Raw genomic sequence first — 22,425 nt, forward strand, 5'->3', positions numbered from 1 at the left:
ATTAATAACAAAAAGAGAATATATTTTGGAATATAACTTTTATTTCATTCAGAAATATAGAAATTTTTAGAAATTTAATTTTGCTCTTATATTTTTGATTTTTTTTCATTGTAATATATTTCCTTAACTTTAAATAATTAATTGTTTTTTTATTATTTATATTTCATGATTTTTTTCTCTTTTTATTAAATTAAAATTAACAATCATAGAAATAGACCATTTCCTTGAAAGAAGGAAAATATATTTAACCTTATTTTTGTTAAGGGTCATAATCTAAATAGTATAAATATAGAACTCTAAATAGTGTTATATATACATTCATGTATATATGTTCTACTTCTTAAATAAATTCATTTAGATAAATCAATTTTTGAAATCCAAAAAAAATTGTTCAAATGTATCATCTTCATTAATACAATAGATAATAATTTTCTTTTTGTAGAATGATTATTAAATTTATTTTATAATTAAAATTCATTATGTTAACTTTTATTAATTGATCATAAATAAGTATTCATTTTAAAATTTATTAAAAAAAAAAAATTTTGAACAAGATTATATTTAGAAATATAGTAATTTGATATAATAAAATATGAAACATTTTCAAAGACCATTAAAGACAATTAATATTCACTGCCAGAAATTCAAATTTACAATATTTTGTTATTATATAATCCTAAACTATTTATATATTGTTTTGTCTTGAAAATCTAATAAAATACAATATAAAAATAGTTCTACAGCTATCGAATTTCATAGTATTTTACATGGTAAATGATACAAAAATATTCTCTTTTTTCTAATTTTATTAGTAACCAAAGTGTATAATTAAATCTATATAAAGATTTATATTATTCGTTTAAAAATATAAAACATATGTGTATTTATTTAAAGCAGAATCTCGTGCTTCCATATGCAAACATTAATAACATCCTAATAAATTAAATTTATATTTAGCAATCAAATAATTGTCGCGGTTATATATAGACAAAACATCGGTTTATTTTCAGTTTGCCAAATTAATTAGGCTGTAACGAGACGAGACTATACTGAAGTTCAACTGTTTCAAAGATTTATATTTTTGTTAAATATTTTACATTATCTTTATTCCAGATAATTGAATTGTATGAAGTTTATTATTTTTAAAAAATTGTCATCGATTCTTTTGATCAGAAAAAAAGAAAAATAAAAATTAAAAGTCGAATCGACTCTATTTGTAGGTTAGGTTTTCTATTCATTCGTTTCCTTAAAATATCATTCTCTCTTTTTTCCTCTTTCAATTTTCACTTTCCTCGATCGAAATTAACTATTCGATTAACTATTTTCGATCAAATAAATTATCATAAATAATCGTATTGACGTCAAAGATGACACGAAGTATAGTTCACTGAACTGAATTTTTGTTACGCATCATAATACCGCATTATGACTGAATGAATTTAGCAAATCCTCAGACTAATATTGCATCTGCATTGTTAACTTGTAATCAGATAACGAGAACTAAATATAATTATTGGCAATTTTGCATGTTTCTTAATCCATGCCGATGTGTAATATAATATGTTGCCGACCAAGGCGAATTTCCTATTCGAACTCGAGAGTTCCCTAAAAATAATCACGGCCCTGAAGGATAGGCGTCTCTGGTATCGTTCAACTTCGAAGGAACAGATCGATTGTGCATCTAAAACTCGTTACCCGGATGTTGTTTTCCATGTAACTGCGTGAAACGAAGTCAAGTTGTACTTGAAAATCTTGTTTAGAAAGAAAGAAAAAAGAGGTTTGATATTTCTTGGAATCATTCGATCTTATTAGGAATTTTTTTGCTAGAGGTTTTTACCAATTAAAATTTGAATAAGTATAAATTACAGGATAAAGGTTATGTCTTTTGGACATTTTATATTCGAATTTTTATGATTTGTCGCAGAGAAGGATTTTGGTCAGAGTACGATGATTAAAGATCATAAATCAATAAGATTCGTGATAAAAAAATTGAAAGTAGAATTAACAAAAATGATATTTTTATATATGTAAGGAATATATTAATTTCATCATAAATATTGATTTATTTTAATTTATAAATTTTTATAAGCATTATTTGAAAAAATCAAACAGAATATTTATAACATCTTTCAATTTAAAGTTAATTAAAATTATAGATTTTTGATAACTACTTTCAATCTATGATCTAAATGATAATATAAATGATATTTATATTTGTTAATTAAAATTGAATTTAATTATCATTTGAAGCAATTCGTTCAAATAAGACATGAATATCATTTTGAATATTATTTTGCTCGATTAAATGATCGAATGATTGTCCAACGATGGAGTGACAAACAAGGATCATTATTGATCCATTATTGATTTAAAATGCAACGCAAATGTAGTTACATTGTCGTGTATACGTTAAATGGAATTCGAACGAATTGCGTCGTAACGATTTCTAATATTAATAATGTGTGTGATATTCTAAATATTCGACTTTATCTCTTGTAATTAAAATATTTTTTAATCAGCACCTATAAAGGTGTTAAAAAAATCTATTTACTTTCCTACAATATAAGAGATAAGTATAACAATAGAATATAATAACACCTATTCTATTTAATTTTATTTAAAAAATTGCTGAATAAAATTCAAATTAAATTAAATAAAATGAAGATTAAAAGATTATTTTTATCTTCAAAAAAAAAAAAAAAATAAAAAATGTAAATCTTTGTTTAGAAGATTGTAAAACGAATCTAATATAAATGATAATTTAATAATGCAAGAAATAAAAGCGTATCGATTCTATTCGATCTAATATATTTGTAAAAAAGAATATTAAATATCTTAATAAAATCATATTTCATATTGTATCAACTGCAATAAAATAAGGTTTTTTAAATTTCTAAAAAATTAAAAAATTATTTTAATAATATTAATTTTTAAAAGTATTAAGATAATAAATATTTTAAATTTAATTTAAAATATATCGTTTGTATTTCATTTTATAATAATGTAAAGTGAAGTAATCATTTGAATATTTTCATCATTAATATAGATTGTATTTAATCTAAAAAAAAATTAAAACTATAATAAATCAAATATATCCAAATGGGCTTATGACATTTAGAAAGAGAGAATGTAATTTTGCATATATAATGTCAATTTTTATCGTTATTGATAAGTAGAAATTGCGAATAATTTATAATAAAAAAAAGTCATTATCGTAAAAGAGTTTAAAAATTATGTTACTGTACACAGGGGGTCTTGATAAACTTATGACTTCAATCGCAGAAAATTTTAAAATTGTTAGATTTTGTTGTTAGATTTAGCAATAAACAAAATTAAGAAGATGATTAAAATTAATATTTAAAGTACATTTGAGCATTTTAATAGTACTTATTGAAATAAAATAAACTAAATTATAAATTTAGTATAAATATTAATGCTAATAATATTATAAAAATAAATAAAATTTTTATCAGAATAAATTATTATCAGAAAAAAATTATTTTATTTTATAAATATGGATTTTTAACTCCATCTATTAGTAATAATTTGTACAGAAATAAAATCGTTGATAATGAAGAACGCTACTATATGAATGGTAGATAATAAAAATATATAAAACAAATAGCAAATATTTAATTAATATTCCTAATTTTATGAAAAAATTTAATAAAATTATTAAAATATAAACAAAACATTTAATTCAATTTAAAAATATATCGTATATTTTGACTTAAATATGAAATAATATTCAAATAGAAAGAATAATATACTGAGTTGAGTACTATCAAAAAATATAGGATCCAAGAGTTTTATAATATTCCGTGAAATAAAGTTTTAAACATTTAAAAATAAAATAGAATAGAATAGAAGGAACAAAAGAAAAAGAAAATTAATGACATATCTGAGTGTTATTACTGTGCAACAGGTTACTGTCATTTCTTGATGGAACGGAATCTTATCCGCTAGTTGAACAAAGGAATATCGTTATCTAAGCGATTACTGCACGCGCCAGACATTGATTGAAGAAATCGTTTGTTCATATGACGGCACACCGACTCGAGGTTGATTTCTCAGGAAGAAAACTGATATCCACGTGGATCCAATTTTCTTCGAGTTTCCGTCACACAACTATGCATACTTTGCTCCCTAATATAATAATAGGTCGATACGAATTAAGATAACTATGTTTTTTTGTATGTATATATATATATATATATATATATATTTACATGAATATATACACAAATGATAATGCATTCTATGATTCGATTTTAATTTAAATATTTATCTAAATATGTCAATTTTTGAATTAATAAATTATGAATTAATTTTTAATTGATATAATTAAAATAAAATATATGCTAAGAAAGATTTAATCCTTTGATAATTTTAACAACTTAATGTTATTAATTCTTCTTAATTATTATTTAATTGATTATAAATTTAAAAATTATTTTAGTAATTGATACAAAATTTTATACATAAAATATTACGAAAGTAATTGAAATATTAAAATAGATAAAATCAATAGAAAAATTATAATAAAAATAATAATAATAATTTTTAATAATTATAATAACAAATTCTCAAAAATATATTATATTCATATACAAGTAATATTATATGTTACGTGTACATATATATGTATTTGTAAATTGACTTAACGAACGAAAAATGTGATGATTCATTTCTTCCTTGGCCATGAAAATCGTTTCAAATTTTATGTGTAACTTATAGCTTTACGATCAATTGTAATTGGTAGTCTTATTTATTAATCAATGTTACTTAATTAACAGTTTAAAACAACATGAGTTTGTTTATGAACTTTTTAAATAAAAATAATTTTAAATAGCAGTTGAAATAAAATCATCACAAAATAAATCTATTAAAAGAATAAAAACATTGTAGTTTATATTATTGTATTGTACAATAATTTAATACAAATAATAAAGATAATAAATAATAAGTAGCAATAAGTAGCGTGAATGTACTCACATTTATTAACACCAAATGTAATATCAGTGAATTGCATGCCTCGAAGAATATTATGAGTAATAGTAGTATTTTTCGATGGTGCAAAGTCCGGGTCATCGATATCGAAGGACACGTTTTCTTCGAATTCTGTCATATTACTACTCTCCATAGTCACCAAACAAAAATTAACATCGAATCTGTGATAGAAAGGGAATCAAAATATACACGAATTCAAACGAAATATTAAAAATGTATAATTTGTATGGTAAGTAAATATTGACAATTTTTATTTGGGATGAAATATCAAATTCAATCAAACAAATTTATTCAGAATAAATTTTAGATAAGTTTATCGAGTCTTATTCGTCGATAAATGGCATTGTTTATAAACTGTCCGCAAAATTTATTAAATTATGAAAATTTGTTTGAATCATCACATAAATCATAAAGTATCTTCCATGTTCTAAATATTTCAAAGTCATATTTCGTTGAAATATCTCACGCTCTAATGAATGTATATACACATACTATACTATATGCATCATATATTATAGAGAAAGTCGATAGTTTTAAATTATTAACGATTATTCTTTTAAATAAAATATCATTAAATACCATTAAAATATTAATGTATTACATCGTTCATAATATAAATCGATCAATTCAGTTTGATTTATATTTATAATGCAGAAGAATTTGCAATGTATTGATCAATAGAATAAATTTGTTGCAATTATTATATTAATATTATTATTCTTATCGATTTTCATGATTTTTGGATACGTATCTAGAAAATAAGATTTTTAACAATTTTTTTCTTTGCATATTATTATTCTTTGTTTGTTTCTTCTCTCTCTATATATTATTCTTTGCATTGTTGTTTTAGTTTTTGAGATATTTACAAAAAAAAATATTGCTATTCTTATTTCTATATAATTTTTTTTATATAGAAATATTTGTGATCACCACTGTAAACATTATGAAATCCAAAATGTATAAAGAATAGATCGATTAAAAATCTTGCTCCTAGATTATATTCAACTTAAAATATCTTCAATTTGATGTTGAATTTGATACATTTCACGATTCGAAGAAAAAAATAAAATATAAAATAATTCTTTGGGCGATCGAATGTCCAAACTCGACGTTGGATTTGAAATATTTTAAGCTCATCATAATATACGAGCAACTAGATTTTTGGTTAGTTCACCCGTTATAACGTCTTAGTTGCGCCTGCTGCCGTCATGTGTTTACAGAGGATCGCATGTTTACACACACGCAATCAAAGATACATACACATAAAAGAAATTCTATGTAATAATAGCAATCTTTTTTGCAAATATTTCTAAAACTAAGCTGCAGTGATATGCAAAGTAAAAAATTGTTCAAAATGTTTCTGTAATATATCTAAAAATCATTGAAATCGGTGAAGATTCTCTATTTCGAATAATTATCTTTTTCCATATAATAATAATCAATAAGATAAATGAAATTAAATTAATTTCTTCTTAATTGATATCAGTTTAAATAAACAAATAAAAAAAATAGAACAATAAAAGTAACTAAATATATAATACCTTTGAAAATATTTATGATATAAATACAAAAATTTACAGATTGATTTATTGTTCACTAATTTATATATTTGATAAAAAATAATTATAATTGATCAATTTAAAAATATAAATCAATTTAAATTTCATGAATTTCAAGAATTTTGTGGAACGAAAAAAAATAATAAATAAAAATATAAGGATAGAAAAAGGAATAAAAAAGAAAAATTTAGGGTAAAAAAAAATATCAAAGAAAAAGAAAAAAAAATAGAAAAAACAATCTGCAATAATAATACACATACGTATACATATGTATATTTACAATGTATATTTATCCATATAAAAATTGTAATTGATAATATTGATAGATTCGAAGATAAAATAAAAATGACAATACAACAATCTACTTTTTATATTATATATATATATATATATATATATATATACATACTAACTAAATACACGTATCAAAACTTCTTAAGATTTTTTCTGAATAAATACTGTTTAAATTATCTTAAGTATTAATTACGAATATTTATTTAAAAAATCAATGAAATTAATAAAGATAATGAGTAAATCTTTATAAATTTCATTAAAAAATATTTTTTAAATATTAATTAATATTATTAATAAAAGTTTTATTTTATTATAAAACTTTATCAATTAACAATTTAAAAATTAAAATCATGGATAATTAATTTATGAAACTAATTTATAATTGATACATAAAACTATTTTCGCATAAAGAAAATTTATATAAGACTGAAATATATATGCGAAATATTTAATAAATTATATAATTTATAAATCTTTGTAATATTAAAATATTTGTAATATTTTATTTTAATTTTTTAAAAAATTAATCTGTTAATTTTTTTAAAATTTCACTATTTATTAACACTGAATTTTTTAATATTTCCACAATAGATAAAACAATACGTTTTTATAATACGCACGTACCGATGGTTGCTTGTCGACTGACAATTTACCTCACTATCGCGCGAAAAATTTGCCATATCGCAAACGAGGTATAGAAAAAATGCAACATTCAATGCATTTTTAATTCAATCCAGCACAAGAATCAACTATCATTTTAATGTGATTTTTAACATTAATAATTTGATTTAGAATAGAATTGCAATTGTTATTAATTGGAAATGAAATTAAATCTTAATATAAAATTATGAAAGGTAAGACAAATATTCTGTTACACAATATCTTGCAGATATATATGAAGTATATTTTACAGATTCATTATGAAATCGAAAATATAATATCTATTATAATAATATTAACATTTTTTATATTAAAGATTAAAATTATAATTTTATAATAAAAATGTGTTTATGAAACTATTTAATATATGTTTCTTCAGGCACGTGTCAAAAGAAAATATAGATAAGGTGCATAAAGGAGGAAAAAGATAGAAATAAATTAAAATTTCGGCAATCAGCGCCATCTGTACAGTGTCGCAAATAAAACAAATACAGAAGACAAGGTGAGAGAAGTAATAGAACAAGCAATATAAGTATATAGAAGTGTAATAAATATTGAACTGATCATTAACTTGAATATTTTTAGAAAGATTTAGAAATATTTAATGAGATATTTTTAGCACCTAAAAGATGGCTAATAGATGATAGATTTCACAACTTTATTAATAATTGATATATATATATAATAGTTCACACATATTTCTAAAAATAATTAGCTTATATCAATGATCTATTAAAGATTTATTATATATTAAACAAAACTTAAAAAAAATATTAATTTAATACAAAATTTTAAAGAAATACTTTACTTATATATAATATATTCACATGCAAATGTGAAAAATATTTTACATAAAAATATATTAAATATAAAATAGTATAAAATATCTTATTATTAATTATTAATGATCACGAGTTAATGATTTTGAAAACTATAATTTAAAATAGATATATTAAAGATAATGATCAAAATTTAAAAAATGAAATAAGATAGATTCATTTTAAATTTTATATTTTAAAATAATTACACATATATTCTATAATATAGTAAAATCATAAAATAATTAAACCATAAAAATTTATAAAGATATACGAATGAATGATTAGCAAAAAAAGAAAGAAATCTTGATCAATGTATCTTAACTATATCATACTTAAAAAATAAAAAATTATAATAACTTATAATCTTACTAATCTTAAATAATATTATTAATCCTTTGCAGTCCAAAGGTGACTCTCGGTCACCACTTAAGATAATGCAATAACTCCAACAGTGACTCTCCGGCAACGAACGCACCGAACGCACTGAACGCGTGAGTTCGAGTCTGGGTTCCTGGTTCGAAACAGACTCGGAGTGCAAAGGATTAAGAATTTACACAGTTTTAAAAATTAAAATTTTAAAACTAAAATTATAATACACTGAACACTAAATTTTTTAGTATTTCCACAATAGATAAAACAATACGTTTTTATAATACAATTAAAAAAATTAGAATCTTTTTATCTTATATATTGATATTATCTTAAATTATCAATAACATATATTAGACATATATCAGACATATATTATATGTTATATATATATGTTATTAATGATATAATATATAGCATGCATAATTAATGAAACAAAAACATATAAAATATAATTGTGAATAGCGAAATAATTAAAAAGTATATTACATAATCTATTAATGATGCAGAGATGCTGTGTTCTCCAAATTCTTTAAAGGTAAGGAGTCATTTTTTTACAATTCTTTTGAACAAAGGAAAAGTTGTACAAGTTATTTGACTCTCGAACCATTAATTGTCCAATCTCGATATATACTGTGACAGATTTTACATTTCTATTTTTTGTGAAATGTCATCTCATATTTCATTATTCAATATGTTCGCATCATTAATTTTTTATTATATAAAATTTTCATATTTTTCATTGATGCGTAGGTCCAAATCCTAAAAAAAACGAAAAATTAATACAGCATTTAAAACTATGTGCATCAATATAAATCCATAACATACTAGGATTTAAAGGTGGACGAAATCTATACGCATTTGGAGGAATGAATCGTGGAAATGGTGTTGGTGGACCAATATACCTAAATCTTGGTACTTGTTCTTGTATTGAAATCCAAGGTCCCATTGGTCTTGGTGGAAAATTCTAATAATGAAATTTAATATTATTAAAAAATTTTCTTTTATAATTGAGATATAAATACTTACCCCACAATAAATAGGAACAGGAACAGGAATTTGTTCAATATTAATAATATTGTAATATTGTAATTTTTTATAATTAGTATTATAATTATTATTATAATTATTATAATTGCTATATTTGTAATTGTTCGATAAAGATGAAATTATTTTAGGTTCTTTACATCTCTCTCGTTCCGTTCTATCTCGAGATCGTTCTTTCGATGTTTCTCGATATTTTTGATATTCTCTTTCATTTTTATACGAGCTGTAATAAAATATTTAATTAAAATTCAATTTTTAACAAATATGATAGATCATATTTTTCATATATTTCGTTTCATACTTTTGTTCTCGTTCTCTTGAACGGGAATAACGGTTACGACTTGTTCTTTCTTCTAAAAGTTTTTCTTTTTCATTGTGTAATTTTTCATATCGTCTGTTCTTTTCTCTATATTCTCTATTTCTATCTCTGCTGCAACTTCTTTCCCTGAATAATAAATTATATTAATAAATTTAATTATATAAATTAAATTATATAATTAATAAAATATAAAAATTTTTATTAAATCATTTAAGAAAATGAACATATTAAATAAATACGTAAAATTTTAAGTAATTATGTTATCATATATTTATCATTTCTATTCCATTGTGGAAAATTTAAAAAAGTACAAGAATTGATAAGTTTTTAGATATATTCAATTATATTATTATATTAAATTTAAAAGTTAATAATAATAAAATATAATGCTTAATTTATATCTATTTTTTTATGCAATATTCTATATACATATATACATAATATTAATTTGTTTTATTAGGAAAATATTACATATGACATCAATATAAAAATATTAAATAGTGCATAAATATTTTTCTCTTTTATGAACAATTATTTATATAAACAAACAAAAATTTTTTATGTATATATTCTACATAATATAAAAGTTAATTTAAAATTTAATTAATGTTACTTACATTCCTTCTAGTAATTTTTATTTATAATTATTATTATTAACATTATTATTATCTGAATAAAAAGTATAACTAAAAATTTTATATTATATATCAATATGAAATGAAAAAAATGCTTTTTTTTTTATATTATTTATATTAATAGAATTTAATAATAAATTCTATTAAAGTTATTAATAAAATAATAAAAAATTTATATTAGTCCTTATTTAGCAAAAAATATCGAAATATCAAAGATTTTATAAATCTATATTTTAAAATTTGGAATAAATATTGCATATTGTTATTTTTATCAAAAATATATGAAAAATATTATTATAAGCATAACAGTACAATATGGAACATCATGACCAAAATGAATCATGGCATAGAAGATGACAACATCAGTTGTCATCGAAATTAAATATATCGATAAAGCAAGAATTTAATATCGGTCACGAAGAGCAAATGTCCTCTCTTTTCCTAAAGATTATTGTATTTTATAGACGAGTTCCATTGAAAAAAAATAAATTCAAACTGATATTAAATTGATATTATTTATAAATAAAGTTACTATGAAGAAGAAACGAGTGATAATGGATGCAATATTGGTATCAGAAATGATATGTTGGAGGATTCTTTTTTTAAAAAGAAAAAGAAATGTCCACTGGTACCAATTTACTTGGAAGAAGGATCTCTTTTTGTAGAGTTGATGATTGATTTTCATCATTGAGGAATAATTCATAGAACATCATCTTTGAAATAATCCATAGGAAGAGAAACATCAGATAATTCTAGAAAAAGAAGAAAAAAATAGAGAAAGTGGAAACTCAATGATGTGTAATAGTAAATAAAAGAATCGCTTGTTTCGAAGAGCAATATCACTGTCTTCTATTATTAACAATAATCCTAGAATATTTGAACAGCGAAAACGGAGGATAGATTTGCCTTAGTAAATAATTTGAATATTGTAAATATGAAAATTAGAGATGTATGAACAAACAATCATTTCCGTTTATGCTTCATTTTCGAATCTATATATATATATATATATATATATTTGGATACGTGACACAAAGTTTCTATGTTTTGATGGATTTTTATCTTGGGAAGAATTCAAACTACAAGAATTTAAGTACAAAAGATAGTGATTCAGTAAAGAAATATGCTGAAATAAGATTCATTTTAAGAGGAAGATGAAATTCTTTTGATATAAGAGGAATTCTTTTGATAAATTGAAGAAGAAATTTATTTCTAGAAATTTAGAGAAAAATTTAAGAAAGAAAAAAATTCAACGCAAAAAATGCAAATAGAGATTCGATGAATCCAAAGAAAAATAACAATATTCAAATATTAGCGTTCCACAAACTGAAAATTTCTGGGATAATTTCAAACAAGATTTTTATTTACAAAAACTTTCATTACAGCTTTGTTAACGAGTTATTAACATTTAACATTTATATTAAAAAAAATATTGGTCAATTAGGAAAGATAGTTTAGTCTAGTTTAGTTTAGTCGAACCGCGACAATAACATTGACTCATATATTCCGTCAATTAAATACGAATAACTATCCAAGCAGCATATCTCAAAAAAAGTATATTATTGGGTTGGCAACTAAATAATTGCGGATTTCAGTTGAAGTTGATGACGACCTAATCAAAGCAATAATCGATTCGGATCGTCACAATACAACTCGTGAGATTGCAGAGAAGCTTCATGTATCGCATACATGCATTGAAAACCACTTAAAACAACTTGGCTATGTTCAAAAACTCGATACATGAGTTCCTCACGAACTGAAAGAAAAGCATTTAACGCAACGCATTAACAGCTGCGATTTGCTAAAGAAACGTAATGAAAATGATCCATTTTTAAAACGACTGATAACTGACGATGAAAAATGGGTTGTTTACAACAATATCAAGCGGAAAAGATCGTGGAGCAGACCACGTGAAGCAGCTCGAACAACATCAAAAGCTGGTATTCATCGAAAGAAGGTTTTGTTATCAGTTTGATGGGATTACAAAGGAATTGTCTATTTTGAACTCTTACCACCCAACCGAACGATCAATTCCGTTGTCTACATTGAACAACTAACGAAATTAAACAATGCAGTTGAAGAAAAGCAGCCCGAATTGACAAATCGAAAAAGTGTTGTATTCCATCATGACAATGTAAGGCCACACACATCTTTGGTCACTCGGCAAAAATTATTGGAGCTTGGTTGGGATGTTTTGCCACATCCACCATATAATCCTGACATTGCACCATCTGATTACTTTTTGTTTCGATCTTTACAAAACTCCTCGAATGGTAAAAATTTCAATAATGATGATAATATTAAATCGTATCTGATTCAGTTTTTTGCTAATAAAAACCACAAGTTTTATGAACGTGGGATTATGATGCTGCCTGAAAGATGGCAAAAAGTCATTGATCAAAATGAGCAACACATTACAGAATAAAGTTATTTAGTTCCGTGAAAAAATTGTCTTTGATTTTCTAAAAAAAATCCGCAATTACTTAGTTGCCAACTCAATATATTTATTTATTTATTCATGGTATAATTCAATATAATTTTTTATCAATAAAAAAATATTTGTATTCAACACAATTTCTTCGAGTTATTTTGCTTGTTCATCAACAGCACGCAATATTGAGTTCTATGATTAGTATTTTTTATTAATAAAGCTACAAATGAAAATTTTTGCAGAAGAAAATGTTGCTTGAAATTATTTCAGTAATTTCTAGTTACAATGATGTTCCAATATTTATGACATTTTGTATAAATGATTATCTATATATTATAGGAATATATTCAAAAGCAAATAATCAATTTGAGAACATTTTTAAATATATTTCACATCTGTAATCAAACTTTTAAAAAATTCATGAATTCATGAAAATACATATATATATATATAATATATTTTATATATATATATATATATATATATATATATATATATAAAAATTTAAATATAAAATAATTAATAAAAATTTTAAAAAATTCATGAATTTATATTCTACTATTATTCTATATAAAAAATTATCATTTTAAAATTCAATTATTGAATTTTTTATAAAAATAATAATATTAACCATAGAAAGAAATTCAAATCAGATATATGTATATATATATTTAATTATGATTTTTTGATCCTGAATTTAAAAATGACAATAAATAATTTTTCAGAAATTTTCCGAATGAAAAAATTTTCTAAGTGAAAAAAATTCGATAAGTTTTGTCTTGGTCTTTTTCAGATTAATTATATTCTTATTAAATTTATATTATATTTATCAATTTATATTCCAATTTTTAAAAAATAAAACAATTGTATAGTAATATGCAATTATAGTATAATGGTAATAAATCATCAATTTTATTGTCATTACATACCTGGAATAACCAGACGATGTATGTTGAAAACCATGAATTCGATTTCTTAAAGAATTTGATGAAGTATATTTTTTGCTTTCGTTTCCTAAAAATAAAATTATATATAATTTTAAGTTATAATGATAAAAAGTTTATATTTTAGTATAAATTTAATATAATTTAGTATAAATTAGTATATATTTTATTTAGTAAAAAATATACCTGATTTTTCAATATTTACAACTAAAACTGTATCATGTTCTTTAATTTTATTTATTTTTGTTAATACATTTTTTATTTCTTCTCTTTCAAATATAGGCTTAGATCCTTCTCCTATAATTAAATAATTAGATAAAATTTTTTTAGAAATAACCATAAAATCATAAAATATAACTATATAATAGATGATTGTGATAGATTAGAATGATATATAAATAAATTGAATATTTCTTGATAATTATAATAATATAATAAGATCTTTTTAATAATAAAATATATATACAAATGATATATGAAACTGCATAAATAAACTAGCTACAAAACATGAAAAAAGTAACAATAATTATTTTTCATATCATTTATGTTATTACTTTTATATGATGATGTAGAAATATACATATATATAGATGTAGATATATAAATATGAATTACAACTAATTGAACTTTCACTGCTTCGTACTATATTTTGAAAAAAATATAAAGATTTAAAATTTATTCAATTTTTATTAAATAAAATTTATTAATAATATTATTAATAAAAATCTTTTTTTCAAATTTGCAGTTGAAAATATATGATACATAATTATCTTGAAAATTAGATATAAAATAATATATATAAATCCATAATAAACCCAAAATATAAATTCATGAAAATATGTATCTTTCACTTTATCTTTTTCTTTCATGACTTTATAAAATTGTTTTTTTTATTAAACATTTAATTAAAAAGTAATAAATTTTGAAAATTATGTAGAATGAATTTTCATATAATAAAATTGTAATTGTAAAATCATATCTTCTAAGATGATTAAAATCTTCCACTTGATGAATTATATGCTTATTATTATTATATTATATTTTGTTAAATATATTTTACTAATAACATAAATATGATATACAAGTTATGCAAAAAATTTTATTTCTTTAAATTTTTCTTAATTCAGAATTGTTTAAATATAATTGATAAATTTTTGCAATTAAAAAAATGAAAAAAAATTTTTTATTATTTTAAAATTTAATAGACATAAATGCTTCTATTATTTAAATATTTTCATTAATTATTCATTTCAATATCATATTATTAATAATTTTGATATAGCACCAATCTTCAAGATGTTTTATTCTTCAATATTTATTCTTCAGTTGTAGCACTATTTTTAGCATTAATGTCGAATTCTACATGTTTGAATGCAAAATAATAGAAATAATTTTTCTTTTTCTAATAATTACATTCTAATAATAAAAAATTGAATTTATAATAAGGAATTAATTTATAATAGAAATTCAAATCTTGTTCAAAATTCTTTCTATTTTTAAATATACAAATATTCCAAAAACCAAGTTAAATCAATAAAGAGAATGCGCAAAATAAATTAAAATTTAAATAAATTTAAAGCATATTTTAAAAAAATTGTTAAAAGCAATATATTAAAAACATAACATTATTTTTATGTTATTAATATTATTAATATTAATATATGTTATTAATATTAAAAGCATAATTTTTTTCATGCAAACTCAAATGCCAAAAAATTTAAAAAGAACAAATAAAAGTATTCTTAGAACACTTAAGATAAAAGATATTGTGCTTACATATTGCACGTTTCAATATTCTGATCCTGTGTAATCCTAATCGTGTGTATTCCAAATTTTCTTCTTTGATAAATTAAGAATATGTTATTAACTTCATAAAATATTTTTATATTTGAGTAAATTGTTAAATATTAGAAAATATATGACATATAAATCCATCTTCTTGTCTGTAGAAATTTATAAACAATGTTATGATTTTTCACGATGTTATATTTAATAAAATGAAATTATTATTTAAAATTAATATTTAATCATAGAAAAAAAAATAATACAAAAGTCTATTAAAATAAATTATATATATAATAAATATATATATAATAAATAAATTCAATAATTATATTTTTAAAAAAATTGTTAAAGTTATCTTCCACGTTGAGTTCACATATATTTTTGATGATTTCTGCTGGAAAAATTTATCTTCATCTGAAGAATAATTAATCTTTTATACTGAATTTATACATACCTCTATTATACATACCGCTATTTCTTTATCAATTATGATCTTATTTTTTATTATATATTTAATTAAAAAGTAATAAATTTTGAAAGCTATGTAGAATGAATCTTTATAAATATAATAAAATTGTAATTTTAAAATCATATCTTCTAAGATGATTAAAATCTTCCACTCAATGAATTATATGTTTACTATTATTATATTATATCTTATTAAATATATTTGACTAATAACATAAATATGATATACAAATTATGCAAACAATTTTATTTTTTGAATAATTTCTTCAAATTTTTCTTAATTCAGAATTGTTTAAATATAATTGACAAATTTTTACAATTAAAGAAATGAAAAAAAAACTTTTATTGTTTTAAAATTTAATAGATAAATGCTTCTATTAAATATTTTCATTAATTATTCATTTCAGTATCATATTATTAATAATTTTGATATAGCAATCAATCTTCAAGACGTTTTATTCTTCAATATTTATTCTTCAGTTGTAGCACTACTTTTAGTATTAATATCGAACTCTACATGTTTAATTGCAAAATAATAGAAGTAATTTTTTTTTCTAATAATTAAATTTTTTTCTAATAATTAAATTCTAACAATAAAAAACTGAATTTATAATAAGGAATCATTTTATAGTAAAAATTCAAATCTTGTAAAAATTCTTTCTATTTTTAAATATACAAATGTTCCAAAAATCAAGCTAAATCAATAAAAAGAATGCAGAAAATAAATTAAAATTTAACTAAATTTAAAGAATATTTTAAAAAAAATTGTTAAAAGCAATATATTAAAAACATAACATTATTTTTATGCTAATAATATTTTTTATGCAAACTTAAATCCAATTTGCAGAAAAATTTAAAAAGAACAAGTAAAAATACTTTTAAAATAAAACTTAAGAACATTTAAGATAAAAGATATTGATAAAAAATAGTTAAAGTTATCTTCAATGTTGAGTTCACAAATATTTTTGACGACTTCTGCTGAAAAAGTTTCATCTTCCTTTGATGGAATAATTAATCTTTTATATTGAATTTATACATACCTTTGCTACTTCTTTATCAATGATGATAAATTTTTAAGTTGTTAATAATCGAAACAAAAAATAACATTTTACCCGTTCTTCTTATGAGAATCACATCTTCAGGATTGATAATATCTCGTTTAACTTCCACAGTTGTTGTTGTTGATTTTCCTGGCAAATCTCTGTGAATTTCTAGCTTAATTTTTTGTAGTTCTGTTGCATTAATTTGAATACCTTCTGGTCCTCTAAATAAAGATATATCATCTGAAGATTCTAATCTGTAGTACAAAATTTTTTATTTAAAAAAAGAAATTATTATGATTCTAATAAACTTTATATCAAAATTATAAATTATATTTTCTCGAATGATATATATACAAATAATATATCTTAGACTGGAAATTTTACATTATATTGTTTTATATACTTATTCGCAATTTTTCAAATTATATTACATATTTAATATAATATAATTTCTATATTCAAATATTTTTTTTTAAATTCTATTTTTATTTAAAATAATTTTATATAAATAATTAAACTAAAAATTATTTAATTTATTCATACATACTTATCGGATAATATAACTGTTTTAGATGTGTTTGATGTATTACTTCTATCACGACTATCTGGGGATCTACTTTTACTTCTTTCCGATCCTAATTTTTCTATTTCACGAATACGTCGTAATTCATATTCTAAAATCATTTTTTTCATCAATCTTTCATGTTCTCGTTCGCGTTCTTGTTGTATCAACCACACTTCGCGTCTATGTTGTAATCGTTCTTCTTTTGTTCTTGAACGCAGATCAATTTTATTATCTTCATTCCGTAATTGTTTAAATTTCTCATCGTGATGTGAATAATTTGATATATTTCGTTTCATTTTTATGATAAATTTTTATGATAATACCGAACAAGTATACGTATATTAATGAAATTTAACCTGCAAATCTTTTTATAAATTAAAAGTACACTAAGATTTAAATATGTACATTACATCAAATGATGTATAACAAAATATCATATTATTATAATAAATAAAAGAGAACAAACATTAAAATATAAAATAAAATAACAAAAACTCTCTAAAACTTTTACAGTACACATATACTTACGTATAAATCACCCAAGTGCTTAGAGAAGACGCTAGTAGAATATTTTGAGAATTCTTCAATTTTCATTGCTTATATTGCTAACTTCATAGTGCGAAGTTAGCGTCATAGTGGTTGAAATTGAAGTTAGTAGGGAAAAAGGATTTTTTTTGTTTTCAATAATTTTTCATAACAACATATTGCAAATTTCAAGAAACAATGTCATTAAAAATGTCGAAATCATTTTTTTTTGTTTAAATTGCGGAAAAAAAATAAATTCAATCCATTTTCATAAACATAAGTAATTGGTATAGCAAAAATATAAACTATTTTTTAGATTCGATATAATTTAAAAATAGTTTCTATTATGAAAATAGAATTAGAAAGCAATATGGCGAGAAAGACTTTGAATAATTGCACTATTATTACAATTGGTCGTAGTCGCAGATATGTTGTTTTAATGAATTAAAACTGCAATAAAAAAGATAGTATTAATAAACATTATGGATAATTAAAGACGTTTGTTACTACATTTAATATTTTATATTATTATTATTAATCGATTTAAATTGTATTCTATCCGATTTGTATTAAAAAATTTTTTTAGTATAAAAAAAAATTATATAGGAAGGAAACCAAATTTATTATTGAAAAATTGCTTACAAGAATTCTTGAGACTTCATCAAATATTTATTTTATTGCGTGATCTATACTAATCCAATATCTAAGTTATTATAAAAGTTTAAAGAAGTTTTAGAGTAATTAAATATACGTTAAAAATCATAAAAAAAATTGATGTACAATAAACAATATTTGATTATAAAAAAAGAGCTAATAATAATTTTTTATGCGCTATCTATACAAAATCGATTTAACAATTGACATTGAAATTCTTAATAATATTTATTACTTCCTTTTCAACAACAGAAATTTTGTCAAAAAATTGTACAAAATCGATAAATCCATATTAGAACCATGGATAATCATTAAAATACAATAAAATAATTGGCCAAGATTTATTTACTTTCAGTTTGAAGGGATGATACTATTAATTTCAAGATTTATGTCTTGATATTCAATGTAACATTATTATGATAAAATTATATGCACAAATACATCAAAAAAATATTCTCCATTCTTTAGAAACAATTATTATTTCTATTATATAATAAATTCAATTTTTAATTTAGTATTCTTAATTTTTTAAAGAATTAAATTAGAATTAATGGATTAATCGTCGTTTTAAGAAATTTCTTTAGAATTTTAGAATTATTTTAAATTCGTTGGATAAAAATTATATACTAATAATTACTACAATTACTAATAACATGATGACAGCAGTCAAATAAGACTTTATAATAGATGAACTAATCAAATTCAGTGCCGAATTTGAACATTCGATCACCCAAAGAATTGTTTATATTTTTTTTTTTTTTTTTTGCGAATTCGAAATATGTCAAAGTTTTTGTTTGTTAACTATGGAAAATACTATGACAGAATTCGAAAAAAACGTCCTTTAATATCGATGATCCGCATTTCGAGTTATCAAATACTAATATTGTTCATAATATCCTTCAATGCGTACTATTTTACTGATATATTTGGCATTAAGAAATGTGAGTACATTCACGGTACTATTGCTATTTCTCTTTATTAAATTACAATTACAATACAGTAACACAACATTTTATTTTTTTGTGATTTAAAAAATGTTTATTCTTTTGCATCAATATAAATTCATAACATATTAGGATTATAGATGGCGAAATCTATAAATGGTCGGAGGAATAGATCTTCGAACAGGAAATATTAGAGTGTTGAATCTTGATCTTGGGATATACTGTATTCTAAGTCCAATAATTTTTGGATTTGGTGGGACGTTCTAATAATGAAATTAAATATTTTTAAGAAATTTTCTTTTATAATTGAGATATAAATACTCACTCTATAAGGAACAGGAACTGGAATATATATTTGCTCGCTATAATTAATATTATAATATTGCAGTGATCTACAACTATTTGATAGAGATAATATTACTCCTTGTTCTCTAGATCTTTCTCTATCTTCAGATTTTTCTTTATCTGGAGATCTTTCTTTATCTCGAGATTTTTCTTTACCTCCAGATTTTTCTCCTAGTGTTTTGTCATAGGATTTTTCATATTTGCAGATCTTTCTCTAGCTGCAGATCTTTCTCTATCTCTAGATCTTCCTCTATCTTCAGATTTTTCTTTATCTGAAGATCTTTCTTTATCTCGAGATTTTTCTTTATCTCTAGATCTTTCTCCTAGTGTTTTGTTATAGGACTTTCCATATTTGCAGATTTTTCTCTAGCTATAGATCTTCCTCTATCTCCAGATTTTCCTTTATCTTGAGATTTTTCGTTACAGAATACAGCATTACTAATACTATGTGCATCAATATAAATTTAAATTTATAACATACTAGGATTTACATTACGGAATATATAAATTGTTGGAGGAATAGATCCTCGAACACGAAATATTGAAGTGTTGATCTTGACCTTTGGATATACTATATTCTAGGTCCAATAATTTTTGGATTCGGTGTGATGTTCTAATAATGACATTTAATGTTTTTAAGAAATTTTCTTTTATAATTGAGATATAAATATTCATTCCATAATAAATAGGAACAGAAACTGGAACTTATATTTGCTCCCTATAATTAATATTACAATATTGCAGCGATCTACAACTATTTGATAGAGATAATATTATTCCTTGTTCTCTAGATCTTTCTCTATCTCCAGATCTTCCTCTATCTTCAGATTTTTCTTTATCTGGAGATCTTTGTTTATTTTGAGATTTTTCTTTATCTCCAGATCTTTCTTCTAATGTTTTGTTTTAGGATTTTTCATCATATTTGCAGATCTTCCTCTAGCTGCAGATCTTCCTCTATCTTCAGATTTTTCTTTATCTTCAGATTTTTCTTTATCTGAAGATCTTTCTTTATCTCGAGATTTTTCTTTATCTCCAGATCTTTCTCCTAATGTTTTGTTATAGGACTTTTCATATTTGCAGATCTTTCTCTAGCTGTAAATCTTCCTCTATCTCCACATTTTCCTTTATCTTAAGATTTTTCGTTATATAATACAGCATTACTAATATTATGTGCATCAATATAAATTCAAATTCATAACATATTAGGATTTACATTGCGGAATATATAAATTGTTGAAGGAATAGATCCTCGAGCAGGAAATTGGAGTGTTGAATCTTGATCTTTGGATATACTGTATTCTAGGTTCAATAATTCTTGGATTCCGTGGGACGTTTTAATAATGCAATTTAATATTGTTGAGAAATTTTCTTTTATAATTGAGATATAAATACTCACTCCATAATAAACAGGAACAGAAACTGGAATATATATTTGCTCGCTATAATTAATATTATAATATTGCAGCGATCTATAACTATTTGATAGAGATAATATTACTCCTTGTTCTCTAGATCTTTCTCTATCTGCAGATCTTTCTATATCTCCAGATCTTCTTTTATCTTCAGATTTTTCTCTATCTTCTGATCTTTCTTTATCTTGACATCTTTCTTTATCTGGAGATCTTTCTTTATCTTGAGATCTTTCTCCTAGTGTTTTGTTATTAGGATTTTTCATATGATCTGTAGTAATATTTTTAAAAAATTTTTTTAAAATATTTTTATTAAAATTTAATTTTTAACAAATACAATATATTACATGTTTCATGTATTTCGTTTCATATCTTGATTCTATTGAGTCCTGAGATGTTTTTTTATTTTGTTCTTGCCTATCCTTTTTTTTATATTCTTTATTTTTATTGGAACTTCTTTCTCTCAATAATAAATTATATTAATAAATTTAATTATATAAAAATTATAAAAATTATATAAATTATATAAAAATTAAATAAAAATTAAATTATAAAATTATAAAAATTTATTAAATCATTTAAGAAAATGAACATATTA

At 21.7% G+C, this 22,425-nt stretch overlaps 3 protein-coding genes across 6 annotated transcripts in view; all 3 read right to left on the reverse strand.

Moving 5' to 3' along the window:
* LOC408733 (protein pinocchio) overlaps nt 1-7,558 on the reverse strand; it is a 62,317-nt gene extending 54,759 nt beyond the window's left edge. For 2 of the 3 annotated variants that reach the window (XM_016911077.2, XM_026439434.1), the window contains exons 1-2: nt 7,467-7,558; nt 4,996-5,171 (exon numbers count right to left, since the gene is read on the reverse strand). In XM_016911077.2, coding sequence (XP_016766566.1) covers nt 4,996-5,171; nt 7,467-7,543 — 253 coding nt within the window. In that variant the 5' untranslated portion in view covers nt 7,544-7,558. The remainder of the gene's footprint in view (nt 1-4,995; nt 5,172-7,466) is intronic. The other variant, XM_016911078.2, reaches the window with a different exon arrangement.
* Nucleotides 7,559-9,445: 1,887 nt separating this feature from the next.
* Nucleotides 9,446-18,906, reverse strand: Csd (complementary sex determiner). Its single transcript, XM_026439432.1, has 9 exons — nt 18,479-18,906; nt 17,933-18,306; nt 17,455-17,639; nt 14,276-14,386; nt 14,075-14,159; nt 10,062-10,205; nt 9,743-9,983; nt 9,542-9,680; nt 9,446-9,475 (listed from the first exon to the last, which is right to left on the reverse strand). Exons 2-9 carry the CDS (start codon nt 18,244-18,246, stop codon nt 9,453-9,455), a joined length of 1,242 nt encoding a protein of 413 aa, XP_026295217.1. The 5' UTR covers nt 18,247-18,306; nt 18,479-18,906; the 3' UTR covers nt 9,446-9,452.
* A 1,238-nt stretch (nt 18,907-20,144) lies between these two features.
* LOC100578464 lies at nt 20,145-22,309 on the reverse strand. 2 transcript variants are annotated; one of them, XR_003304258.1, is made up of 2 exons: nt 20,399-22,306; nt 20,145-20,336 (listed from the first exon to the last, which is right to left on the reverse strand). XR_003304258.1 is itself a non-coding variant. In XM_026439435.1 (2 exons), the coding sequence occupies exons 1-2, from the start codon at nt 22,091-22,093 to the stop codon at nt 20,208-20,210; spliced, it is 408 nt and encodes a 135-aa protein (XP_026295220.1). In that variant the 5' UTR covers nt 22,094-22,309; the 3' UTR covers nt 20,145-20,207. The 2 variants fall into 2 exon arrangements, 1 of the variants encoding a protein (XP_026295220.1); XM_026439435.1 differs by having other exon boundaries at nt 21,815-22,309.
* Nucleotides 22,310-22,425: the final 116 nt, after the last annotated feature.

This window comes from Apis mellifera, linkage group LG3 (genome assembly GCF_003254395.2).
Source record: "Apis mellifera strain DH4 linkage group LG3, Amel_HAv3.1, whole genome shotgun sequence".
NCBI classification, from domain to species: domain Eukaryota; kingdom Metazoa; phylum Arthropoda; class Insecta; order Hymenoptera; family Apidae; genus Apis; species Apis mellifera.

Coding starts and splice junctions, on each gene's coding strand:
- LOC100578464 (XM_026439435.1), bottom strand. CDS start 22,093: ATGAAAAATCCTAATAACAAAACACTAGGAGAAAGATCTCAAGATAAA. Junction 20,337..21,814: donor CTGTTCCTGTTTATTATGGA/GTGAGTATTTAT, acceptor TTTCATTATTAG/AACGTCCCACCAAATCCAAA.
- Csd (XM_026439432.1), bottom strand. CDS start 18,246: ATGAAACGAAATATATCAAATTATTCACATCACGATGAGAAATTTAAA. Junction 17,640..17,932: donor ACAGTTATATTATCCGATAA/GTATGTATGAAT, acceptor TTTGTACTACAG/ATTAGAATCTTCAGATGATA. Junction 14,387..17,454: donor GATTCTCATAAGAAGAACGG/GTAAAATGTTAT, acceptor ATTTAATTATAG/GAGAAGGATCTAAGCCTATA.